Raw genomic sequence first — 27,366 nt, 5'->3', positions numbered from 1 at the left:
ACACACAGAAATCTCATACCCCTAGAAATCTTTCAGCCTTTCACTATTGTAGTTTTTGCTCATCAGGTAAAAAATGAATGAGTGTTTGGAAAAAGGATGGAAAAGGTTTAGGTCAAATGTAGTGCTAATGTATGATAAAGGGAGATGTGTAAGTAAATCTAGGATTCTGGAAAGGCACAACATAATGTAGCTAAACATGCTGTGGAGAAATCAAATTGTAAATTGATTTTGGAGTGTGCAGGCCGTTCATTAATTACAACACAATGCCACAACTAAAAATAGACAAAATATAATTACATGCCATAATTAAACTGAAATGCTAAACTAGAGAAGCAATTACAATAGTGCGTAAACAATGGCAGTAAATTAAGCCCACAGGGGATCAGCTAAGGTTTGCAGCAAGCCTGAGTGTATGTGTGTTTACAATTTGAATCTTAGAAAGTGTGTTTCAGTGTCGAGCAGGGTGCTGTGAATACTAAGGAGTCCTCGGGAATTATGATTGTGGCCTTAAGGAGGAGCAGGATCAACAAATTACCACATCTTGTGAAGAATGAATTATGATATGATATTGATGATATTGATATTGATGACATGAGCCAGCAGAATGAATAAAGCTGACAAAGATTATGCCTGCTGCATAGGGAATAATACAACATAAACCCTTAATACAATGTGCATCCATAGTTTCTGCACAAATTTCTCTTTTTTTGTCTCATCAGTGATTATTCATTTTGTATCTCTCTAACTCAAGTCAGCATGACCCGGAAGATTCTGAGAGGCATGAAATTACTTTGGCACTTTGATAGGATCAATAAGGGCTGCCAAAGGATTTCCATAAAATGCAATAAAACATTAATGTAACTATGTCATGAGCAGTGCTTATCAGGACATGAAAACCCACCCTGATGAAAGCAGGACGATAACCTCAAACTACTAACAGTGCCTTTATAACCCAATGACTCGTTTTGTGACCACGTGCAATTTTTAAAGAATGCTATTTTAAATCTGACGTTGCATTGCTGGCACCGTTTTGATTGGAGGAATTTGAATCTCATGGAGCAAATCAATTCATAATGCCACTCCCCAACAGCCCACTTGATCTCGTCACTGCTACACTTTGGCCTCTCAGTGACTACATTTGAATTTGGCAGCATCCACGTGGCTACTCTTATATACTGTAGTTGTGTTAATGTGCAGCAGAGTGCTGCTACAGAGCATTTGGCTCAGGAAACCTCAAGCTTAACACAATCAAAATGCGCGCAAACTGGAGATACACTACTGTACATAATTAGTATGATGGAAACACAAGCAGGACAATTACCACAAATTAACTACGAACAGTTAAGTACATTATTACCTGAAGTTTTTTGGTAAAGCGAGAGAACATGTAGGAGACACATTCATTAATGGCTCCTGTCTGCTGGAGCAGCAGAAGGCCTTTTGGAGTGGCACCAAAATTCAACAGACTGTCCAATAATGTCTCCTCCCAAATGAGCCTGTTCACAAACAAGAAAGACAGAAAAATGATGGTGCTTTGTCCTCCCACTGCAAGAAACACAATATTAAAATCACTAGGAGTCAATTCCTTACACATAAAGACATTTTTTTAGATACCACTGTACTTTACTGTGAGCCATTTAATATCATCTGACATTTTCTGTGTATGTTGTTTTTATTCTACTTTTAGTTATCCATTTTTAGTTTGTTTCATATTGCTTTATTAAACTCTTGGGGCAATTTCATTTTATAGAGTCACTTTATTGTATTACAATTCGATTTTACATGGTGTCCTATAGTATTTTATTTAGATTGCTTCTTGTTGAAGATACACTGAAAAAAAGACATGATTAAATACCGCTGAACTCCAATACTCTTGTATTTTACTGGATGGTGTCCTCATTCATTGCTGTAATAAATATAGACATTTTGTAAAATTATTTAAAGTTGGATTTTACGATGTGCGGCCTCACATGTTCTGCAGCTCTTGGGTAGATGATCCAGCTCCAGCTCCAGGTACTGGAGTCTGAACCCTTTCTGACAGCGAGCTGGTCTAGAAATAAAGTTTTAAAAAAAGTATTATTACACAATATACTTTAATCATACTTTAATTACTCTATATTAAATTGAGTTTGTGAACATGAGGATCACCTGAAATATTAGACCACATTTACATCCTTAAATTAGAACGAATAAATAAATAATTAAGCAATCCAAAATCCCACAGAATGTGTTCATTTGTTTACTTGGTTCTTGACAGACTGAAAAAGTGCTCTAAACACCAGGATCTCATTTGCTTAACATGAAACAAGAAGGTGAGTAAACATGGAGCATCAGCTGATCCCACTGTCAGTCAGGATTAAACCTGCATTTTGTTTCTCCATTGAACAAATATGGGCATGCGTTTGAGACTTTCAAAGGAACACGATCCATTTTGTGACAGTAATAAAGTAATAAAACAATGTCTCATACACGTTAATTTTTATACCAGATGTTTTGAAAATAAACAGGTAGGTTGTGGGGCGGAACTGCTTTCACAGCTACTGAGGCACTACCAGTCACTGGGCAGCTTGACAGAAGGATTGCCTGTTATGCGTCAAGGTGTGGCTGATAGCTTCCGGATCAAAAATGCAGACATGGAGACACGAATTCAACTCAGACAGCTTTACTGCTGGAGCTCGGGAACCAAAATAGAAAAAACAGAAACTCAGACTTAATTGGATTCGATCATTTACTGGTTACATATGAGATGTGACAGACTGGGGAGACAGGACACAGAAACTAGACAAACAAAGGAACACAGAAACACAAACTGACACAGAGTCAGAAAAGTAACCAAACAGATAAGATAAGATAAGATAAGATAAGATAAGATAAGATAGAACTTTATTAATCCCTCGGGTGGGTTCCTCTGGGAAATTCGATGGAGATTATACTGATTTACAGGGGCTTTACGGAGGTGAGTCTAGGACAGGAGACAAGGGGGCAAAACTGAAGTAGAATACAAGCAAAGCACAGAGCAGAATTAGGTAACAAAACTCTAGACTATCAATACATAAAGAAAAACCCGGAAAATACACAAAGCAACCAAAAACTCAACATACTGGGACAAAAACCCAGGGATGCTAACAGCGCCACTGAAACCTTCTCTATGACGCCCCTGTAAATGAACTGCAGCAGAGCTTCATTTTTGTTTGCATATTTTCTGGTTTAGCTTTGAAACACAAACTGCAGATTAAAGATAACTGATGCTGTGTCGAGTCAGAAACACCATTCCAAGAACTAAATGAAGCACATTACAAAGGTTAGTTAATTCCCACCATTTGCATGAAATGATGGTGCTTTTCAAGCTGTGTTGACTGAATAAAGCGAGAACGTGGCATTCATCAAGTAAATGAAATACAGCATACATATTCTAGCCAGGGATCTGATCATTACATACAGACACCCCTCCTTTACATATTTAGATAAAAGATTCAGAAACTGAGTTGGGCCATCATCTCTTATCCAGTCATGGCTCAGTTAGTCAAGCAAATGTCTCCTGGATTTGTTATATTTACAGTTATACTCTAAAAGTAACATATCTGGGAAAACAGCATTTTCTTAAATCACATCTTGGAAATGAAAAAAATCGACATCTATTGTTAACTTTGAGGGCAGTATCATTGTGGTGAAGACGTGATTGGTTTCCTTATACAACACTACTGTTTTTTGTTGTGGGTATTTGTATAATGTTTTATGTGTTGCATTTATGATATGTAGCTTATCTGCTACCTGGGTCAAGTCTCTCTTATAAAAGAGATAATAATAATAAAAAAAACATGTTTGATGAAATAAAATGGATTTCTTTAAACTGTTTCAAGTCAGCAAAACAGCAGGATGTGAAATTCTTGAGTGCACTTTCCATACAGTAAAGCACTGCTGTATTATTTGTGATCCAAAAAACCCCACTGCACTGTGTTTATAAACTGTTCCCTTTACCAAAGCAAGATTTATTAAAGAAAAGCTGGTGTAGAGTTTGGTTTATTTCCAAGCACACATGGTTTTGTGTTTGGGCAGAAAAGTTTCACATGATTCAAAGTTCAAATTAATCCTCATTTGTCTTATACTGGGCCTTGGTGCACCCCTACAGCTCTACAGAGCTATTCATCCTCCTTTTAATCCTACATTCTTCTGACTGGTTGCCCATAATATGAGCATCCACTACTGTAATCTTACATATATTATTCTATAATAATATATAGATCTGGATCAACAGTCGGGTATGGCACATGCTGCGTACTCGGTCTCTCGCATTTAGATCAGGAAATGAGATGGAGTACAAAGCTGCGAAGTATGGACTGAGGAAAGCCATCACAGTGGCTAAGAGGCAGTACAGAGAGAAGCTGGATGGCAAGTCCTGATGTAGCAACGCCTGCAGCACATCACAGAGTATAGGGCCACCACCAGCACCAGCACCATCAGCTCTGTAGGCGGTCTGCTGGATGATCTCAATACATTCTACACCCGCTTCAAGACCTCCCAGACCCTCTAGACCCCCCAGATCACCAGGACCTGCCAGAACCCCCAGACCACCCTATTTGTATTTTGTCTGTTCTATTTCTATTGTATATATTAATCAGCATCTGTGGGTGGACAGCAAAGAAAGAATTTCATTGCACAAAGAAATGCATTTTTTTCTTTGAACACATGACAATAGACACTTTGAATCTTGAATCCTGAATCTTTGAATCTATAATAGCTCCACGTCAAATAATAAAGTCTCTGCAAATAGCACAAATTAGTTACATGTACCTTTTTCCACGCAGCAGCTAAAGCTTTGTGCAGGCCGTAGGGTCGTAGAACCTGCAGACCCTCGCAGGTGTTGTACATCTGCCGACAAACTAAAATAAAGGCTCCACATAATGAATGGGGCATATCAGATTCACACAACGATGGCAATTCCTTGTCGAGCAGCCTCTGGGTGAACTGTACGATGATATGAGCAGCAAAGGTTCTGCAGACGAGGGTGAAAAAAGACAATGTTTATTATAGAGCCACAACATGAGATTTTTAGATTGTAAGTATAGCAATTTCAACTTGTGGCTTTACATGCCTACACTGGAGGTCTCCAAAGCACTTTCATACACTCACATTTTTAATGAGCTAGCATACAGAAGTGAAGCCATAGGTGGTTGGTAAATACATTCTTGGTCATTCACAACAATAGAATGTGTTTCTGGACAGACTGAAGGAAACTACAGTGCAGACTAGTCATTGTCAGGCAACAGAATATAACGCAGTATAATATAACCCCAGCTGCTCACAAACCAGCAGCAGCCTCATGTTCCAATCTGCTCTCGGTGCAGAATAAGCAGGATTTGCTATGCAAATTTAACTCTGTATTAAAATCTTCCAGCTAAGTTAGGAAAATGTAATTTATTCATTACTATCAAGAATGACAAAACGACGCTGCGAATTTAATCACAACATCTCACCTCTCACTGTGGGCTGCGACGAGATTCTTCTCAAATAAGAAGAGCGCTAATCCTCTGTCTGTGTTTGCAATACGAGCCAGAATATCTGCAATGAGACTCAGGGTTGCTGCAGGAGACTTTAACTCAGCCTGCAAAGCACAGAAAATAAACACACAAAATTACCAACTGCTTCAGAAAAATTGGCACCTGAACAGATACTCAACACTGAAATAACACATTTATCTTTCACAATAATGGAACTGAAGAAAAAACTACTACATTTCATAACCAAAGCCTCTGTAATTCCATTTTCTGGAAGGCTGAACGATGACAAGTCCTTACGCAGAGGACAGCTATGTTACTCTTAAGATGAGGAGTCTCCATTTGAAAATTATTGCACTAAAAATGTAAAAGGAAAGTAGTTTACATGCTTATTTACTATGAGTAGAAAGTCATGGTTGGACACTTTACACTTGAAACTGTATGAATCAAAAACCTTTTTTGTAATCTGCAAATGGTGTGTGTGTATGTGTGTGTGTGTGTGTGTGTGTGTGTGTGTGTGTGTGTGTGTGTGTGTGTGTGTGTGTGTGTGTGTGTGTGTGTGTGCGTGTAGGTATGCTTGTGACCTTCTGTCCATTGAGCAGCGCTATAACAGGAGTTAGTAGCTTCTCTATAACTGGAGTCTGATAGAGACACTCTGTAGCGCATTCTGTCTGTTCACATAGCATCCAAAGCACCTCCATCACAAGGGTGCTGGGCGACAGGACGTCCGAACCTACCGAAAGTAAATGAATTAATATGCATTTAACGACATTAATTAGCTGAATTAAATGCATATGAAATCATCTAATTACATTAATACCCACTAGGATTATATCTGCCCACTAGGTTTACATTTTTAGATCACCTAAATATGCAATCAATGACCATTTTGTGCTGCTTTCATGTCAGTAAGATGATTCAAGCCAATACTAGCAAGTTGTACCTAACAAAGTGGCCAATGAACTTGTATTTCCACTATTTTGAGATATGCATATATCCACCGACTTTTTCTCATATCACAGCCTTATTCCACAATGGCTTAAATTCATGTTTCACCTCAAACAGACACAGTTTCAGCATTCCTCTATGGAGAGAGAAGAACCTTACAAGAGAACAACTATTTCTACAGCAGTCCACCAGGCCTATATAGTAGCCAGACAGTAGCCAGTCAGTAAAAGACACATGACACCCAACCTGGAGTTTTTTCCCAAAATGCACCTGGAGGACTCTCAGACCCGGAGAAACTAAATTATCTGGTCTGATGAAACAAAAGTTTTTGGCCTGAATGCTAAGCGCCATGTCTAGAGGAAACCAGGTGCCACTCATCACCTGGCCAATAACATCCCTACACTGAAGCATGGTGGTGTGGATGTTTTTTGTTAGCAGGAACTGGGAAAGATGAACGAAGAAAAGTTCAGACGTAGTTAATGATAACGTACTCCAAAAGGCTCTGAACACAGACTGGGTCTAAGGTTCATTTTCCAGCAGGACGACAAGATAACAAAGGAGTGGTTTCTGGACCACTGTGTGAATGTCCTTGAGCGAACTATTGTGAAATGGCTGTGTACTAATGCAACCAGCCAGATGGAGCTTGAGAGGTTGTGGTAAGAAGAATGGGAGCAACTGCAAAAAAAATAGATGTGCCAAGCTTGTAGCATCATACCCAAAGAGACTTCAGGCTGTAACTGCTGCCATAGGCGCTTTAACAAAGTGACGAGCAAAGACTGTGGATACTTAAATACGTGGTATATTCTTGTTATTATATTTTTAATAAACAAAAGAACTCTAAGCAAACTTTTTCACTTTGTCATTAAGGAGTACTATGTGTAGGATTTTGAGGTGAAAAATTAATTGAATCCATTTTGGACTAAGGCTCTAACATGACAAACTGTGGAACAAGTAAAGCGCTTTTGAGAAGCACTTTATTTCTGATATATGCCAATACATGCCCAAAGATACAGAGAACACAGATGATGTCTGTGAGGATCATAAATGAATATCTGGGACCAATCTTTATAAGAATGTTGTTGCTTTTAATACTACATGCACATAACTCTAAGACTATTAAAAGCCACGTATAACTAGAGTTCAATGTTGTGTAACAAGAGAAAATTACAAAAGTGAAGATTTACAAGTCATGTTTGTGTTATAGCTGGAAACTTAGCCTAATGGGGCTTTAAATTCAAACATCTTACCCTCCATTCGAGACTAAATCTGTCGCAGAGTGCACTGTGCTGTATCATATTGCTGCTCAAAATACAATCTCAAGAATGCTTCATGTGATCTGCATCAGACAGCAGGTAAAATATTAATATAAATATCTGTCTTAGTCAGCATGACTCTCTGTCTCAGCCAAAGGAGATTACCCTCTGACAAAGTCAAGGTGGGGAACAATATTGATCACTGGACCAACATTTCTCTAACGTAATTCATGAGAATGAATGGGGCAATAAAGTCTTCAAGGAGACAAATTAAGTACTACACGACTCAGTACAAGGTTAAGAGATAAAAGATATGGCCCGAGGAGTTCTTTTTCCATCTCATACGTTGGGTCACTAACCTACCTCAGCAGTTAATTTGAAATTCTCCTATCTGAACAGAGACCAATAAGGAAGCTGAAATTCTACTATATACCCGCGTGTGCGTATGCATGCCCTACCTGTGTGTGAGGAATCCCTGTCCAGAGGTCTAGGGTGTTTATACATTATGTTAAGCAGGATGACAACGAGGTCTGTCAGGGTAACAGGATCTGAAATAGACATAATAAATCAATCAATCAGTTGATAGTCACCGTGTCTAGACAGCGACTAAAAATATTAGGTGGGTAAGGAAATAGTCCATATCAAAAGTTAAGGTAACCTTAGAGACAAGGATCAGCCCCTTGTGTGTAGTTCACTTAACATATTATGTGCACAGTGGGTTTTAGTATCCACAGACTTTTAAAAGTGTCTTAATATGACATTTCATTACAAGCCTAAATATCACCAACAGTTCCTGGTTGCACGTACTACAATAAAGAGAGCTTCTGCTTTTCTAAAACTTTAAATAAAAGAAAATATTTGGGAGTAGGACTTTGTTCTGAAAAAAAAAAGAAAATTAAAAACATTTAAGAAAACTAAGAAAAAGATATTCAGATCTCTCCTTTTCTCACTGTGCATCTGTTTCATGCCATTAACCTTGAATGATTCATCTCCCAGTACCATCCTATAGGTGCAGATGGTCTACAGTTCAAACACTGTGTCCTTTCTTTCTATGTTCATCTCTTCTCTCTACATCTTTGTCTCCCCTTGTAACCTGTGAGACAACCTGAAGAACTCTTAAAAAAGAGATTCTCTTGTTTCCCCACATTCACCGAATTCTTCCTCATAAGGAATCAATTTATTGCTTGGTTTCTCATTATTATTATAGTGTTGTATAGTCGTAGCATGAGTACATAAAGCGCCATGGTATAACTATATATACATTATATTAAATAAAACTATAACTATAACAAGAAAATGTTAAACTGAAAACACTAAACACTGAATATACTGCTAAAAATCTGAAGGCAGAACAGACTGCGACTGTGTGGCAGGACAGTGAATTGAAGTTATACTGAACTCCAGACTCCAGACAGCTACATATGTGAACACCTGGCGTCAGTGGTGCTCTCACAAAAATACAAAAATAAAAAATCCTGGTAGAATACCGCACTTAGATTTTAAAATGTCATAGTACATGTTTTTAAAAAAACTGCAGTGAAAGCTTTAGGAGGTGATAAACTATAACACACAGATAGGGTATCCAGGTCAACACTTGAAGATGTGGTCATTATCCATGAGTTGCTGGTCAACACCCTAGTTGTGTAACCTATGTTGGATAAAATTACAAAACAGGGGTGATTTGACTGTACACGAATGTCCTGAGAGGAGTTATTAATTAGTAAATCAATTACAGTTCAGGAAAGTCAGATGATGAGTCTGCTTTAATCAACTGACTAAGTGAAATGTAACTATTATGTAACTTTATTAGTAATTACAGTGGGGTGGAGGGCTAAAATCTCTGTTCGAGGGAGGATTATACATGCTGATCAGACACAGTCCTGCACTATAAAGATTACATCTACTAAAGGAGATATGACGATCTGTACATGGCAATAAACTCTCAAGATCAGTGTCAAGATGATACAACAGACGACATGTTGAGTTATGTAACATAATCCTGCACCATCAAACCTTTGTATTTCCTTATTTTGATGGGAAAGAGCTTTTTTCCATTGGTGTAGATGATGAGCTTCCCTAGGACACACAGAGAGTGAACAAAGCAGCAATACTCGAGCTCTTTTCCAGAATAAACACTCCTCTGTACCAAACCTGAAACATTAAGAGAAAAATCAAAGTGATACATTGTTACAATATATTACTGATATTGTAACAGATGATTTAAGGAACTAAAATGAGAAAAAGAGAAGAAAACAATGTGGAAAAAAAATGTGGCAGCACTGAGATGGACACAGTTTTCACACTGTTCATATCAAAGGCCTCAGAATTACAATGAGACTGACAGGTGAAAAAATGTGTCAGGCTTGCAGTGTCTCTAGAGAGCAGAAAGCCAAAAGAGGCACAGCTCGGAAAAAAACTATGTCTTTTATGAGGACTATATCAGTGGCGAGGGAACTGGCATATCGCAACTTATCCAAGACAAGGTCACAATGTTCAGTCTCAAGGAGCCAGCTGGCTTACAGGAGATAACAGGCTCCACTTGCATTCCCTTATGCCCCATCTGCACCTGTATTCATTCTGGTTTATTCCATTTTAGCACGTAGCTTTGCAAATGGATATGCACCATGTCCATGTTACTCTATAATTATCATGTTATTTTTAATTTATCAAATACTTGACACAAACAGATAATTTCGTAAAAAAGTTAGAAGGAATTCATTAAAAAATGTTTCCTAAAATTTGAGAAAAAAAAAACACTTAATGGTGATGCAAAGGGCTGTCGATAATCTCCAGTATTGCCTCTTGTTTGTACACATTGTTGAGAACGTCATTCAAAACTGGACTGCGTCATGTAATATGTAATGTATTCCTGAAGTGTTGCTATGCCAATTTGTCAGTGTTATAACTTGTCCTTTCCACCATTTTTCCTCTGTCCACCTATGTTTTAATGTCTGTGCATAAAAGAAGCTGAATAAATGATGGCAAAGTCTAGGTACGAACACTCAAAGGCTTCAAATGAAGCATTACTTTCTCATTAGACTTTCACAGTAGTTCACTCTGAGAGTTTTATTTTTTGGTTTGTTTCACAAGACACATTAAATCAGCATTACTGCAAATGTGCTGATGCTTAGCACACAGGGAGAGGCCCAGAGTGAAGTTTGGTATTTGAATATGCCTGAGAGAGTACACAAACCTAATGAAGAAATAATGAGATTAGGGAGTGGTTGTTTTTTTTTAACTTGCCAATGCTCCGCTGCTCCCCTGACTCAGTTGTCTCATTTGTGAAACGTTCACAGGACTCATTGTACTTGATGCACTGCTGAAGAGCTGCTACAGCCTGTGAAAGAAAAGATATAATGCATGTTGCTTCGGATGCTAAGCATGTTAAATTAGCTGAATAAAATGACGACGGCTAATGTGCATTGCCAAATTTGTAGACTACTGTCATAAACAGGCCAAAAACTGAACAATTACTTAAAAATTCAGTCAGAATCTCAGTGCAACCTCCTCTTATCCAATCAAGAGATTTAAGACTAGAAGCCATGCTTTTAATCTAAATCCAAGCACTGTGGGGAATTTTAATGCCCTGCGATGCAAGAGCAGTTTAGGCTTACAGTGTTTCAGAAAGATATTGGCAGTTTCTTTAGAGAAAGTTTCAGCGGCGATTCCACAGTAACTCTTCTAAAGTCACAGTTAAAAGGGAGGTTTGAGCTAAAAAAAAAAGACCAATTCTTGAATGTCAAAGTGCCACTCCTGTTCTGTGCCCTTTTGTCTAAAAGACCAGTACACTGAACTGTTTGGCTGTGATTTACACCTGCACCCCACAAAATGACACAAACAGGACCATTTTCATAGGAGGTGTCAGAAGCAGTTAGATACAGCCAGTCTTTTGGAAAATCTCTTTAGCTTTTCAACAAGTTTACATCTTAGTAAAGGTAGAATTTAGGAGAAGGTTCTCAATAAGGCCCAAAAACCAAACCAGAAAATGCTGACTGTAGCATTTTCTGTCATTATGCAAATGTGCTGTTTATAAGATTGGGAAAACCTGCAGTCAGCTGAGAATGAGCAAGTCACTTGGATGAGTGGCGAAACGTTTCTCCCACTGAAAACGCTACGTCCAGATGAACAGAATCAACTTTTGGAGGCTGACTACAGCATTTCAATATGGAAACAGGTCACCCTTGGGCTCTGCAGGTAAATGGATTTGTTTGGGAAAAACCAAGATTTTCATCAGTTCACCAGTTTCCTCTGGTCCAATCACAGCTTTGCTTTCTCATGAGCACAATGTCTGTTTTAGATGCAAGTTTTGATGCCTTTTGGATGACCCAAGAACCAGGCCAATATAATGTTTGCCTGATACTATCAGCCACTATCTCACAGATATAATAATTTCAGGATTTTTGTTGTCAAATATGCACCAACAGAAAAAAAAATGTCTTTTATTCAACCACAAAGCAAAGAAATGTGTGAGGGTCAGTTAGAAATGTTGTAAAGACATATTTTGTCCAGCAGTGTTTACAGAGCACTCAGTATCATTTGAAGCACAGAGAGTAGTATCACAGCTTAGCAGATGGTAATATATTCCCTTTTAATTTAGCTCCAACTATATGCATATATATGGACAGAAAGCATGTGAGAGAGAATATCTTGATATTGACTTTAAAAAAAAAAAATCCCTAATAATATCTATCTGTACTGTCCTCAAATATCCAGTATTGACTCGGGTTAATCCTTTTGATGTTCATTTGCTCCCCTCTTGTCTCAGACCTTTCAGAAGTACAAAGCAGTGAAAGATCCTTATTATTGAGTAAACCACTCACCACAGACTTGTATTTTCTCTCCAGGAGTCTGAGAATCACAGCCCTGCTGTAGTAGCCATGCTGAGAGGGAGGCAGAGGCCAGGAGAAAACCAGAAAAAATATACGTTACAGAGTGCAATATAAACAAGAGAGGATGGAGATCAAAACATTAAAATGCAATACACAAACACAGCGGTTCATACAAAAATTCAGTCTGTGTAAATCTGAAACTGTGGGCATACACACCATCCACTTTTTAAACCAAGTGGCTTTTACATCCAGTAAAGCCAGTAAGTGAACTGGTTCCAGGACTCTCTCAGTTCCTGGTGAGCCATGTTCGTGATGGAAGGACAGCAGGGAAAAGGTGTTTTCTATAACTTCTTCCATGTATCTATAAGCAAGGTCGAGAAACAAAAACACAAAATAAGTTCACAGTCCGTTCCATCATTCTATAAATAATTACGTATATTAAGTGATATGTATTTGTGGGTCAAATTTCACACCCTCTTAAAATGAATCATTTAAAAACGTACTAAGTGTTCTTTTTTTTATACATCAGATTTGAAAAGTAGCATCTGGATAGTCCGTGATGGTTGGGCACACAATCAAGAAACAAGATAAAGACAACTTACTTCTCTGGATGACGTATCCAGAAGTTAGTCACCTCCTTTTGAAAATCATTCATCAGTCGAATCTGAAACAAGACACACAGAGAGAAAAACAGTGTGTGCACTTTATTTTTGACATGATATAGTTAAGAAGCTCTTGTAGAAAAGTTGCTGTACCTGCTTGAGGAGACGACTGATCTCAGGCCTGTTAACGTCAATGGTAGCTGAGCCACTTGGAAAGCTCAGCTTATGGGACAGAAAACTTGACTCCACAGATTTAGCTGCACATTCAAAGGCAAATTCTTATTACAAGCCACACAAGATAATATGGATTTTGGATGTATAGCAGTGAGCTACAACCACTCAAAGATACAGTAAGTAACATGGATCACATTAGTACAGTTGCATTTTCTGCTTGGAAATTTCCTGAAAGTAACCTCGTCCCATAAAATCCACAAACCAAACATCTCCTTCCATCTAAACATAAAACCAAAACTACTTCCCATGTGTCACTGAATAACAAGCTGCTTTTCATTTGCTCTGTAAATAAACAAGTGACCCTTTAAGATATACTTTTTTTTTTATTTTACTTTTTAAAAAAACATCTTTGTTTAATTCAAACACAACAGTCCAGCACACTACATTAAAACCCAGAAGGGTCCATTGAGAGTTACCTACCCAGGCTTGTGTAAATTTCTCGTGTCACATTCAGAGGAGAGGATGAGAGGCTTTTAGCAAAGAATCGCAGCGCATTATCCTGACAGAGGTGAGATGACACGCGTGAACATACATTCACAGCCATTTATATAACCAATCAATGATACCTACGTTCTAAATGATAAGAAAATTCAGTGAGAAGAACAGAAAGAAGATTAAGGATCCGTGGAATGAGGAACAGGTTTTTCAATGTTCAATTATAAAGCATAAAATCGTTAATAACAACAACATGGTTATTATTGATTTATTTATTAATGAATAAATGATTAATGCTACTTATTTTACTGCAGTGTGCAGATGAGGCTGCTCAGGACTCACACTGAGGTCGGGATCCGGCTCGCTCAGAGCTACGCAGAGGTTCAGACGCAGGCTGCTCCAGCTCTCACAGCTAAGCACATCAGATGTAGGAGCACGGCAGAGGACCTTCAGAGCCTCCCAACGCACCTACACACAGACTCACATCAAGCACCTGGACTACACTGCCAATTATGCCGAGGAGTGGTTCGTAACCTTTTAGCTGGTTAACCCTTTACACAAACCAATGTCTACTTGCAACCCTACTTGCAAGTGCTAACTGTGCCAACAAACAGCGACCGTTTCACTCAAACTGATTCAAAATCAGTTTAAGTGCAAAATTAAACAAGACCATCTCCAGTTTTTCCAACATGGATAAATGTGAAGATAATGTCAAGTTAAAAGATTAAGACAAAGAAAAAAAACCCTGATTAGAAATCTACAGAAAGATTAAAGGGACATTTTTCTCGCTCTTGCCTGCAACTCTTTGAAGAGACCTGATCATCTAACTGGGAAAGATGGATTTGTGGTACAGAATCCTCCAGTGACCTAAAGAAAAACCAAAAGATATGTCTAAGTTGTTTACCTCTTTGGGCTTGCTGGAGTCAAGCTTTTCAGCCAAAATTTGCAGCTGCTCTTGTCTAAAGAATCCATAACTCTGGGAATGAAAAAAAGACAGGAAATGGGGGGGAAAGCGTCATTACTCACCAAAAAGCAAAAAGAAAATATCTCTCAAAACAGCTTCACTCTATGTCTAAAGATTGATTTTCACCCCCGTTCCATGTATCATGGAAAGAAAGAAACTTGTGAAATTAATGTCATCCAGAAATTGGGGCCAGAATACAACATAAAGGCAAAAAATTAATAAAACAAGCGTTTATTGGCATCATTTGTAAGCAGTTTTCTCTAACCCGACTGAAGGACGAGCCACTGTCAGAGCAGTTGTCAGTGAACTGGATGTTGGACTGCCTATGCTGCTTCTCTTGGTGCGTCTCCTCCTTTCTCAGCTGGTCCTCCTCAGACTTGTTTTTTAAAGACTCCACAACTGTTATCATGGTGTTTTTTAAGGTGTGTATCATCTGCTGGTACCTGTCATAAAGAGAGAAAGTGAATGAGCTAAACTAGGTCAACCAATATGATTGCATGAGTCACAGCAAGCCTAAACATTGCTTCATATGAAACTCAAGTGAAAGGTAATTACTGCATCAATTTATAGCTGAAAGCAGGGAAATTCAGCGCTGAGATTGGATGGTGCAGTTATCCAATATGGAAAAAAAGAAAGAAATATACTGTAAATACAAATGAGATTTATCCACTTTTTAAAATAACCGCCAACTGACAACTTAACTTTAATACCACAAATACATTTGATGGCCTTGGATAGCTTCTTATTAAAGAACATTAATCCAGGGTTTTGGCTAAGAATGGGATTATGGGAGATGGCTACACATGACAGTAAGTTCTCTTAAAACTGAAATTAAATACAACTAACTAAATCCAACTGCTACTTAAAGTCACCATGAGAGTTCGGTACACCCAGGCTCTAAACAGTAAACCCAAGATGTCACTGACAGGTTCAAAACAGTGGAGTTTAGTTGGCTTATTCAGTGTAAAATATAGAGACTGTGGATGAGAAATGAGCTAAGAGCAGAAAGTCAAGTATTTGCTTGTACAAATTTGACAAATTACTATTAAGGACATGTGCAGAGGTTCTTAAGTCCCATTTTCCACTTTCAGTTCCTAACATTTATCTTTTGAATCTCACTAAAACCTCTTTTGAAGTGCCAAAATGTCCCCTGTGTACAAAAACACCGGTGGCAGCTTTATATGAAAATGTAGGACACAGATTTGTACTAGAGCCTCTTCTTGTTTGTGGTGATGGACAGGTTTACAGATGAGGTTGGGCAGGAGTCTCTGTGGACTGTGTTGCTCGCAGACAACATTGTGATCTGTATTGAGAGTGGGGAGCAGGTAGAGGAGAGCCTACAGACACGGAGATGTGCAGTAGAAAGAAGAGGAATGAAAGTCAGCGGTATCAAGACAGAAAAAAATGTGTGAGCGAGTGAGGCAAATGGAAAGGTGAATGGTGATGCAAGGAATAGAGGTACTAGAGGTGGGGTTATGATCCAAATCAATGGGGAGTGCACAAAAAAAGGTAAGGAGAGAGTGTGCAGGTAAGGTGGAGTAGGTGGAGAAGAGAATTAAGGTAGCAGCCTTAATAAAAAGGTAGGTTTAGAGTATGAGATGGCAGTAAGACCACTTATGTTGCTCAGATTAGAAAGGGTAGCTAAGAGAAAAGTCAGGAGGTGGAGCTAGAGGTGACAGAGTGAAGGTCATCGACAGGACAGCTGAGGCTGGACAGCTGAGATGGAGCTGAGCGCATGTGTGTGTGGTAGTTGTGGCTCAGGAGGTAAAGTGAGTCACATGCAAATCTGGAGGCTGCTAGCTTGATCGCCTGCCTATACGCTTCCATCAGAGTGTGTGTGCAAATGTTAGAAAGATTTCTGCGTGTGTGTGATAACGCTTAAAAAGTGCTCAGTTAAAGCAGAAAAGAGCGAAAGGGACCATCTCCTGTGTTTAGGGGCTGATTGCCCCTCTTTAGGCATTGGTGCCTGGACCTGAGAGTATAAAGTGTGTATGGGGAGTGTGTGTACTGCATTCATTTTTTCAGCGTGTCTCCATGGTAGTGAATTCATGCTTGTGTCTGTGTATGCCTGTTTGTTTGTGTATCAGGTCAGGTGTGGGGGCCTATATGGCCCTGCCACATGCCCTGCCAGTGGCTGGTGCCCCCACCCACTAATGCATTGGTGATTCTTGGGGGGCAGGGCTGTGGTGTCCCACACAAACACTAGACATTTCCATGAAGATACCTTTTGAACACAAGCGTGCTCACGCACAGAGGTGTACAAACAGATACTCACAGACACACTATTGTAGTTGGCTGCTGCCTCTAAAAATATCTTGTATTATTAGTACTGTGTGCTGTTCAGTAAAATGTATTATTCATTATTTACTGTTATTTATGCATATGTTAGCTGTTGCTGTGGTTTCTCTGCTGTGTTACTTTTTTCCCTCACCAGGTCTTGAAGCAGATTCTCAGTGTTTTTTCTCTCTCTCCTCATTTTTTCTCTCCCTATCCTTCTCCATAACGTTCTCCTCAACTTCTTTCGTCTTTTCCTTTTCCGTCCACCGGTCTTCTTCGTTATGATTGTAATAAATCAAAATAAAATATTCTAATATTCTTGACCTTCAGACAACAATTCTGATTGCCTCACTGCTGGACAGGATGCAGGGGCAAAAATGAATTTAAAAAATAAATACAAAGCAGAAAAGCAGTATAGAAGTACCAGACCATTTACCCAGTGGGATAGTGAATTTATTGGGAAAATGATGTTGAAGATGGAGAAGACAGTCAATGCAATTCTATTTTAAGAGGAATTTCATGGCAGTAAGGGAGGATATATACAGGGAGTGCAGAATTATTAGGCAAGTTGTATTTTTGAGGAATAATTTTATTATTGAACCACAACCATGTTCTCAATGAACCCAAAAAACTCATTAATATCAAAGCTGAATGTTTTTGGAAGTAGTTTTTAGTTTGTTTTTAGTTTTAGCTATTTTAGGGGGATATCTGTGTGTGCAGGTGACTATTACTGTGCATAATTATTAGGCAACTTAACAAAAAACAAATATATACCCATTTCAATTATTTATTTTTACCAGTGAAACCAATATAACATCTCCACATTCACAAATATACATTTCTGACATTCAAAAACAAAACAAAAACAAATCAGCGACCAATATAGCCACCTTTCTTTGCAAGGACACTCAAAAGCCTACCATCCATGGATTCTGTCAGTGTTTTGATCTGTTCACCATCAACATTGCGTGCAGCAGCAACCACAGCCTCCCAGACACTGTTCAGAGAGGTGTACTGTTTTCCCTCCTTGTAAATCTCACATTTGATGATGGACCACAGGTTCTCAATGGGGTTCAGATCAGGTGAACAAGGTGGCCATGTCATTAGTTTTTCTTCTTTTATACCCTTTCTTGCCAGCCACGCTGTGGAGGACTTGGACGCGTGTGATGGAGCATTGTCCTGCATGAAAATCATGTTTTTCTTGAAGGATGCAGACTTCTTCCTGTACCACTGCTTGAAGAAGGTGTCTTCCAGAAACTGGCAGTAGGACTGGGAGTTGAGCTTGACTCCATCCTCAACCCGAAAAGGCCTCACAAGCTCATCTTTGATGATACCAGCCAAAACCAGTACTCCACCTCCACCTTGCTGGCGTCTGAGTCGGACTGGAGCTCTCTGCCCTTTACCAATCCAGCCACGGGCCCATCCATCTGGCCCATCAAGACTCACTCTCATTTCATCAGTCCATAAAACCTTAGAAAAATCAGTCTTGAGATATTTCTTGGCCCAGTATTGACGTTTCAGCTTGTGTGTCTTGTTCAGTGGTGGTCGTCTTTCAGCCTTTCTTACCTTGGCCATGTCTCTGAGTATTGCACACCTTGTGCTTTTGGGCACTCCAGTGATGTTGCAGCTCTGAAATATGGCCAAACTGGTGGCAAGTGGCATCTTGGCAGCTGCACGCTTGACTTTTCTCAGTTCATGGGCAGTTATTTTGTGCCTTGGTTTTTCCACACGCTTCTTGCGACCCTGTTGACTATTTTGAATGAAACGCTTGATTGTTCGATGATCACGCTTCAGAAGCTTTGCAATTTTGAGACTGCTGCATCCCTCTGCAAGATATCTCACTATTTTTGACTTTTCTGAGCCTGTCAAGTCCTTCTTTTGACCCATTTTGCCAAAGGAAAGGACGTTGCCTAATAATTATGCACCCCTGATATAGGGTGTTGATGTCATTAGACCACACCCCTTCTCATTACAGAGATGCACATCACCTAATATGCTTAATTGGTAGTAGGCTTTCGAGCCTATACAGCTTGGAGTAAGACAACATGCATGAAGAGGATGATGTGGACAAAATACTCATTTGCCTAATAATTCTGCACTCCCTGTAGATAGCTGGTATCAGGGAAGTGATACGGTGAGATGGAGGCAGATTTTCTGTGGCGACCCTAAAAGGTGCAGCCAAAAGAAAAAACAAAGTTTTGCATTTGAAATTCTTTTTAGTAAGAATGTTGAGTTCTGGAGTTTTCCAGTATATCCGAAAGTATGGAGGGTCAATGAAGTAGGTTTGAAACACAATAAACATGATGAATATGGGCCAATAGAAAAAGATGCTAAAGATATTCAGAGACACTCACTCAGCTGAGTATCTAGTCCTTTGTGTCACTGCGTGAATCAGAGTGTCGTGTCCCGAACCAATTGCATGTTGTCCATCTTCTCTGGTCAAGTTGTTTGTTTCCTCTTCAACCACAGATCCTAAAGCGTTCTCCACATATTGACGGAGGTACTTCACAAACTCATAACTGTAAGAAGAGAAGTAACCAAGTCACACCTATACTGTAAATATATACTAAAAACAACACAAAGAACACATACCCATAGAAACATAACAAAGCCTATTTTATTAGATCCAGTCATTACATTTAATGCTATGGTGTTTGATGATGGACTCACTTGTGAAAGTTCTTGTCAGTCTCCTCTAGGTGAAGAAGGATCTCTTCAGCACATTCAGGTGAAGGAGCACTAGAGATCTTGTCACTGATGCTTCTCAGAAACTGCTTAACCAAGGACTGCAACTCCACCTCATCCTCAGCAAACTCAGACATCTCTGCTACTGCTGTGTCAAAAACAAAAGGTTTTAATTCAGAGGGATTTCTAAGAGACTAAAGGAGGCATTTTTCTTTCCATTCACTAAAGCATAAAATACACATTTGCTCATCCAATGGCGAAAAATAACAGGAAACTATATAAACTAATACTCTGTAAGATAACAGATTAAGTTACTTAACAACAGACGAACCAAAACGTGCTCATGTGTATATTTCTACCTCCAGCATGTTACTAAAACGTACGTCCTTTATCATTATCCCCTTCTCGGTTTCATTTAGTGAGGAGGAAAAAATTTCATCACCAACAGGTTTGAAAATTGGCTACCTATCTGGAAAAACAGGTGATCACAGCAATGATGACAGTGTACACCACGTAAATGTGTGATTAAATGTAAAATAACGGTACAATCAGTTTGATTTTGTCCTGCAATCTAAAGGCTTAATTCTGCTGCTAACAACAATGAATGTGTCCCTTCTCTTGTTAGCTTGACGCTGCCATTATTGAAACACTGCTAGCTGAAAAACAAAAGTGCCAAAATTAAACTAAAACGGAAGCTGGACTAAAAAGCAACGAAGGCAAACGGAAACCATCACGCACAGAGCTTTTTAAATCAGTCACCTTGTCTTTGTGCATATAAAAGAGCTTCATCGAGCTAGCGCTTTGCTATCCACAACTGTATCTCTATGGAAACGTCCAGTGTTAACTGTGGTGCATTGTGGGAGACCCCCATATGGTATCTCCACGATAATCGGAATTTGGCTTTCCTAATAAAAATCTGGATATTTAGGATGTCTTTGGATTAATTTTAGAGTTTATACTTGCTTTTATTGTTTGTCATGTGATAATTAAAGAATATTTCAACCTTATTGAATATATTTAAAAATCATTCAACATGAGGTAAAAGTATTTAGACGGTTTTTTTGTTACGGTTTTGAATGCAGCACTGCTGTTCTACACTGTCACGTGACCCAATGTTTTGCTGCTTTCACCGGGTGTAGCAGAGGAGACATACCTGCTTCTTAAACGAGAATTCTTACAGCTTTTATTAGTAATTTTACTATGTGGGGTTAGTTGTAGCTTCCATTTACACGTCTGAAGTATTCGTTAACCTATTCACGTACAGGTCCCAGCGTTATATCACCGAATAAGCTTTAGTTAGCAAATTATATCATCAACTCCAGCGTGGGATATGGCGGCGGTTGACAGCTTTCAGTTTTTGTACAGAGAAATTTCTCGTACGTGCAACTCTTACTTTGAAACCCTGGCGCTGGTCGGTGCTCTGTACACGGCCAGCAGGGCAGTGATCCTGCTGAGCGACTGCTGCAAGTTGGTTAGGGTGCATTTTCTGCCCAGATTGATCCCAAGTAAGAAGCTGACCCAGAGATATGGTGACTGGGCTGTCGTTTATGGTAAGGATGGGCCGCAGCAGAGTTAATTTCTGTTATATCATAATTGAAGTAAACTCTATTTCATTAAATTCATATTTCATGAATCTATTTCATTAACAATAGCCAAAGTCAACGGGAGTATATACAGAATGCAGTTTTTAAATCATGGTTGCATGTATGAATGGGAGACAAGCTATCCAAACCTACCTTGCGTTTTGTGAAAAAGAAAATTGGCCCTTAAACCCAATAACTGGTTGTGCCACCCTTAACAGCAAGAAGTACCATCTACCAGTGATAACTGGCAATGAGTCTTTCACATCACTTTGGAGGAATTTTGGGTCACTCTTCGTTGCAGAATTGTATGAATTCAGCCACAGTGGAGAGTTTTCCAGCACGAGCGGCCTGTTTAAGGTCACGCCAAAGCATTTAAATCCGGACTTTGACTAGGCCCTTTCAAAACCTTTATGGGGTGGACTTGCTGGTGTTTTGGATCATTGTTCTGCTGTATAACCCAAGTGTGCTTGAGCTTCAGGGTACGAACTGATGACCAGATATTTTACATCAGGATTTTCTGGTAGAGAACATAATAGAGTAAGCAGAATGTCCTAAATCATCTTTTAAAGGCTGCATTTTAAATTTACTTTGGTTATCTTTCTCTAATATTAAAATTTGTATGATGATGAAACATTTAAATGTGACAACATATGCAAAAAGCTTAGTAATCAGGAAGGGGACAAATCCTTTTTCACAGCACTGTAACTGGTTCAATGTCTATAATGTTGCTGCAAACTTTTTTGTTCTCTCTGGCATGACTTTGTCATCTCTCTTGTCAGGTGCATCGGAGCCTGTAGCCAAAGCATACGCAGAGGAGCTGGCCAGGCATGCCATCAGCATCATCTTTGTCACTCGGGACCCCTCCTCTGTTAGAGACATGAGTGCATACCTCTCCCAGAATTATGGAGTGGAAACTGTTGTGGTCTCAGCTGACTTCTCCCTGGACCAAGTGGCCTGCAAGCCCATCAAAGAAGCATTGAGGGGTAAAGATATTGGCTTCCTGGTAAACTGTGTCGATGAATCTTTGGCTTCACCCCAGAGCCTGATTGAAGTGCCCGAACAGCACCTCTTGGATTTGGTGAACAGGAACATTGCAGTCACTACTCTGATGACCCGATTGGTTCTGCCAGGGATGGTGGATCGCAGCAGAGGTGCCGTGGTCAATATATCATCGGGTGCCTGCTGCAGACCTCTTCTTGGAAGAGTGACGCTCACCGCCTCCACTGTGAGACAAATCACTGTTACAGTCTGCAGGCATGGAGACGTGCCAGTAAAACATATCTATAGCCTGTATAGATCCTTTGTAATATGATGAAGAGCACATTGATGTCTCTGATCAATTTGAAGATCTGTTGTTACTACTATCCCCTTAAAGTATTAGCTCTTGATTTGTGGCAAGTAGATCCACTGCTGGTGGAAAATATGTTGTAAAACTAAGCTGAACAAACAGGATTTATGCAAAATAAGTTTTAGTCTTCTGTTTTCAGTTTTGAACCATGATTGTTTGTTAATGATTGATTAAAAATGTAACTTTTTTTTAGTATGTAAAGTAGTGTCAGCCAGAAAAAGGTTTGAGAATCAGCAGAGTAAGCCGCTCTTTAAAGTAAATTATGTAGGTTTTTGAACTGTCATCTCCATTTCTTCTGTGTGCTGGCTATAGTCCCAGTCACAACAACATTATTTTTTCCTGACAACAGCAACCTTTCCTCTGACATTTCAGGGATACCTGGATCATTTGTCAAGAGCTCTTCACCTTGAGTACAGCAGCAAAGGCATATTCATTCAGAGTCTGCTCCCCTTCCAGGTAAATATCTTAACAGTAGCTGTTCCGTAAGACCTGAAATCTGGCAGCAAAAGTCTGGCTGGATCCACGATCCCCACTGCTATTACTCTGATAGATGCTAATTTGTGGCTTGTCGTGTTTGCACATCATGTATGAAATTGGCTATCAAACTAGGGAGATCGATGAAATCAAGCTGCTTAACTTCATCTTTGTCCATGTCCATTTAGATAGCCTCAAGTGAGCAGCAGCCATCATCATCATCTTCATCACCATCACGAAGAGAAGGCTGGTTTGTACCAAAGCCAGAAGTTTATGCTCGCCATGCCATCTCCACTCTGGGAGTCTCAAACAGGACCACAGGATATTGGCCTCATACCCTGCAGGTCAGTTGAAATGAAGTCATGTCATCAGTTTTTATTTTGACAGCATCACAGAAAATGTAAAAAATGTGAAGTATATTACTCTGAGTGAGATGATCTCTGATACTGTTAAAGCTTTTGTGAAACCAGAATTGAAAACATTAAATACTTTTTCCATATCCTGTTCTCTTCTCTTTTTGTCTTTGCAGTACGGATTGATGAGATGCATTCCAGAGTGGATCTGGGTTCTCGGATCACGAGTGCTCATTAGCTCAAGCTAAGAGCTTAATCTGACGCACTGGGTCTTGTTGTTACACGAATCTTTTTGCATTCCAGCTTCTTCTGCTATTAAATCTGTTGAACTTTGATGCTCTGATAAGGCTGACACTACCGTTTTCTTTCTATTGATTGGGTATTAGTTAATAAAGAACCTGCAGTGGAATTCATCTAAAATGATGAGTAAAAGTACAAACATTTTTTCAACATTGCTCCTGCATTACTAGATTATGGTCTGATGAATCTGTGACATCCAGCGTTTACTTTGAAGCCAGACAACCTTAATTATTTCCAGACCTGTGTTTGGGTTGGATTTACAAGCTTGTCAATTATTATTGGAGCCTAACAATAAGACTTTGTTTGGTCTTGTGCACAGAAACCATTTTATACGAGTGAAACTCATTTTACCTCCTGTGTATCTTCAAAAACACTTCAGTGGAAGAGAACATTGTGTATAAGTGCAGACAATATCAAAATCCTCACCTTAAATGTGAGACAAATAAGAGCAATATAATACAAACACAGCCGAAGTGAAACGAGTATAAACAAATTCACTAATTACACAAGTCTAAATTTAAGGAGTTAGGCTTGATTTAGATTTAAGAATAAATTTAAGAAAGTATTTTGACTTGCACTGTGATAAGGTTTGCTTTTATCTGCTATTAATCTACATACCATGTGATTTCATTCTAACCAAAAACTTTTTGCTCTGACCACGCGCATCTGACACATACACAGAGCCAAAAACAAAAATAACAGGCTAATAATATGTGATAGCCTTTTCATCAATGTGTTTGTATAAAAAAGCTGTACGGGAAACCTCATCCAGATGCTACAAACATGTTTGTTGAAAGTAAAAAAAATAGTTTATATTTCAACTCGTTCTTGCACCGAGATTGTATCCTCGGCTTCTTTGATTTGCTGGTCTAATCAAACAAAGAGTTTAAATGTCAAGCTTTCTACAATACAGTGTGGTGTAGGGCTGCCACGATTAGTCGACTAGTCACGATTATGTCGACTATTAAAATCGTCGACGACTAATTTAATAGTCGACGCATCGTTTGAAGCTTTGTAAGATCACAAAGGACGCAGGAATGAGTAGTAGGATTTAAGAGTGTAATAACGGACTGAAACAGAAGATGGCAGCACTGCATGTCCAAGAATGCCAGCTGCCGTTAAACCCCGAAGAAGAAGAAGCTGTGTCCCAGAATTCATAGCGCAGCTGTCAACAATGGCGGCAGCTAGTTAGTTTTAACTTTACTCTTATTATTCTTTCTGGGTCACAAAATAAACGTTTAACATATTTTCAGGCGAGAATGTAGCTGTGTAAACCTCAAATATCTGCTCAGTTTATCAGGACACCACATATTTTCAAAAGCGCTCCGACGTTTTCGGAGACGTCTGTTACCCACTAGCTCGTTAGCTAGGCGGGGGCAAGGCTAACTAGAGCCGTGAGAACACCGGACTCCCGGCAAATCGTTTTCAAACCCACCGCCGTCTTTCGCTAGTCAGGTTAAACATATATATAAGTCACTTAGATAACTTAAATGTTATTGTTTGGCTTTTTTCAGTATTTTATTTGTTCCTGAGTAAATCGGTTTGGCTGAGATTAAAGGTATAGTTTTTGCACAGCTAAAACTGTCAAGCAGACAGCTGATTATCAGAAGTGTGAGACCCTGGAGAATATACTCCGGTGTCCTGTTATATTTTAGAAAGCAAGGAGTTTATTAAACTTCACCGAAACAATCTGCAAATTTCATTAAAAATTAATAAACTACCATCTTGTCTTTATTTTTAGTTAGCACAAACACTTCAAGCTGTAAGCTAATGATCAGAATCAGAATACTTTATTGATCCCTGGGGGAAATTATTTTTTGTTACAGTGCTCCATTTTAAACCAACATTAAGACAAGACAGACAATACGCTAACTAAGAATAGTACAATATATACATATATATACATACATACATACATAAGTCACTTATAAATAAATATTTGGAAAAGAAACATGTGTAGTTGTAGCAGCAAACAGTGTGTTAAGTGGATGCGTTGTACAGGGAGATGGCCACAGGCAGGAATGATTTCCTGTGTCGTTCAGTGGTGCTTTTCGGTAATCTCAGTCTCTCACTGAACGAGCTCCTGTGACTGACCAACATGTCATGGAGTGGGTGGGAGGTGTTATCCAACATTGTCTTTATCTTGGACAGCATCCGCCTCTCCGACACCACCTTGAGGGAGTCCAGCTCCATCCCCACAACATTGCTGGCCTTACGGATCAGTTTATTAAGTCTGTTGGCATCTGCGACCCTCAGCCTGCTCCCCCAGCATGCAACAGCATAGAGGATCGCACTGGCCACCACAGACTCATAGAAAATCCTCAGCATTTTCTGGCAGATGTTGAAGGACCTCAGTCGCCTCAAAAAATAGAGACGACTCTGGCCCTTCCTGTAAAGTGCTGTGGTGTTTTTAGCCCAGTCCAGTTTATTGTCAATGTGTACTCCAAGGTATTTATAGTCCTCCACAATGTCAACACTGACCCCCTGGATTGAAACAGGGGTCAAGTGTTTCCTGGTCTTCCTGAAGTCCACGATCAGTTCCTTGGTCTTTGCCACGTTGAGCTGCAGATGATTCTGCTCACACCACGTGACAAAGGAGTCGACCACAGCCCGGTACTCTGTCTCATCATCCCTGCTGATGCATCCAACCACCGCAGAGTCATCAGAAAACTTCTGAAGATGGCAGGTCTCTGTGCAGTGGCTGAAGTCTGTGGTGTAGAGGGTGAAGAGGAAGGGGGAGAGGACAGTCCCCTGTGGTGCCCCTGTGTTGCTAATCACCTTGTCAGACACACACTGTGGGAGACGCACATATTGTGGTCTTCCTGTCAGGTAATCAACAATCCAGGACACCAGAGAAGCATCCACCTGCATCGCTGCTAACTTATCGCCCAGGAGGGTCGGCCTGATGGTGTTGAAAGCACTGGAAAAGTCAAAAAACATGACCCTCACAGTGCTCGCCGGCTGGTCCAGATGGGTGTAGACACGATTGAGCAGGTAGATGATGGCGTCCTCTGTTCCGAGACGAGGCTGATAAGCGAACTGAAGGGGATCCAGATGTGGTCTTACTATGGGTCGCAGCTGGTCCAGGATGAGCCTTTCCAGGGTCTTCATGATGTGGGAGGTCAGTGCCACGGGCCTGTAATCCTGGGGGCCACTGGGACGAGGCGTCTTTGGTACAGGGACGAGGCATGATGTCTTCCACATCACCGGGACCCTCTGCAGACTCAGACTCAGCATAAACAGTTTATGAAAGACTCCACACAGCTGGGGGGCACAGGCCTTGAGGACAAGGGGACTCACTCCGTCTGGTCCAGCAGACTTGCCTGAGTGAAGTCTCCTCATTTGCATCTCAACCTGGTATTGAGTGAAGGTGATGGGTGGGGGAGGGGTGTCAGGACTCTCACAGGAGGCAACATGTGAAGAGAGAGGCTGGCACAGTGGTGTGGCTCTGGATTCCAGGCTGACTGCAGGTGAGGTTGTGGGGGTGGGAGCAGACACTGTGGTGTCGAATCTATTGAAAAACAGATTCAACTCGTCGGCTCTATTCTCACCTCCCTCAGCTCCCCTGCTGTTGGTTGGCCTGAAT

At 39.9% G+C, this 27,366-nt stretch overlaps 2 protein-coding genes across 6 annotated transcripts in view; one reads left to right on the top strand and one right to left on the bottom strand.

The window, feature by feature from the left end:
- tbc1d32 (TBC1 domain family, member 32) overlaps positions 1–20,555 on the bottom strand; it is a 103,489-nt gene extending 82,934 nt beyond the window's left edge. For 3 of the 5 annotated variants that reach the window (XM_080881826.1, XM_080881829.1, XM_080881830.1), the window contains exons 1-19: positions 20,482–20,555; positions 19,708–19,870; positions 19,392–19,556; positions 15,026–15,203; positions 14,701–14,772; positions 14,139–14,264; positions 13,782–13,860; positions 13,281–13,384; positions 13,128–13,189; positions 12,742–12,886; positions 12,517–12,576; positions 10,940–11,033; positions 9,710–9,847; positions 8,155–8,244; positions 6,080–6,228; positions 5,475–5,602; positions 4,792–4,993; positions 1,971–2,050; positions 1,358–1,496 (exon numbers count right to left, since the gene is read on the bottom strand). In XM_080881826.1, coding sequence (XP_080737952.1) covers positions 1,358–1,496; positions 1,971–2,050; positions 4,792–4,993; positions 5,475–5,602; positions 6,080–6,228; positions 8,155–8,244; positions 9,710–9,847; positions 10,940–11,033; positions 12,517–12,576; positions 12,742–12,886; positions 13,128–13,189; positions 13,281–13,384; positions 13,782–13,860; positions 14,139–14,264; positions 14,701–14,772; positions 15,026–15,203; positions 19,392–19,556; positions 19,708–19,859 — 2,163 coding nt within the window. In that variant the 5' untranslated portion in view covers positions 19,860–19,870; positions 20,482–20,555. Of the gene's footprint in view, positions 1–1,357; positions 1,497–1,970; positions 2,051–4,791; positions 4,994–5,474; positions 5,603–6,079; positions 6,229–8,154; positions 8,245–9,709; positions 9,848–10,939; positions 11,034–12,516; positions 12,577–12,741; positions 12,887–13,127; positions 13,190–13,280; positions 13,385–13,781; positions 13,861–14,138; positions 14,265–14,700; positions 14,773–15,025; positions 15,204–19,391; positions 19,557–19,707; positions 19,871–20,460 lie in introns of all 5 variants that reach the window. The other 2 variants (XM_080881827.1, XM_080881828.1) reach the window with 2 other exon arrangements.
- Positions 20,556–20,838: 283 nt separating this feature from the next.
- Positions 20,839–25,416, top strand: hsdl1 (hydroxysteroid dehydrogenase like 1). The gene is made up of 5 exons (XM_080882540.1): positions 20,839–21,272; positions 22,085–22,530; positions 23,026–23,109; positions 23,316–23,471; positions 23,657–25,416. Exons 1-5 carry the CDS (start codon positions 21,053–21,055, stop codon positions 23,726–23,728), a joined length of 978 nt encoding a protein of 325 aa, XP_080738666.1. The 5' UTR covers positions 20,839–21,052; the 3' UTR covers positions 23,729–25,416.
- Positions 25,417–27,366: the final 1,950 nt, after the last annotated feature.

Source organism: Rhamphochromis sp. 'chilingali' (genome assembly GCF_963969265.1).
Source record: "Rhamphochromis sp. 'chilingali' genome assembly, chromosome: 5".
Classification (NCBI taxonomy): Eukaryota; Metazoa; Chordata; class Actinopteri; order Cichliformes; family Cichlidae; genus Rhamphochromis; species Rhamphochromis sp. 'chilingali'.
The sequence above is the reverse complement of the archived record's forward strand: the minus strand, read 5'-3'. Positions and strand labels throughout refer to the sequence as shown.

Bases quoted from the DNA above. Each gene is read 5' to 3' on its own strand.
- hsdl1 (XM_080882540.1), top strand. From the start codon at position 21,053: ATGGCGGCGGTTGACAGCTTTCAGTTTTTGTACAGAGAAATTTCTCGT. The intron at 23,110-23,315 runs GTAAATATCTTA...ATGTCCATTTAG, and splicing joins AGAGTCTGCTCCCCTTCCAG to ATAGCCTCAAGTGAGCAGCA. The intron at 23,472-23,656 runs GTCAGTTGAAAT...TTGTCTTTGCAG, and splicing joins ATTGGCCTCATACCCTGCAG to TACGGATTGATGAGATGCAT.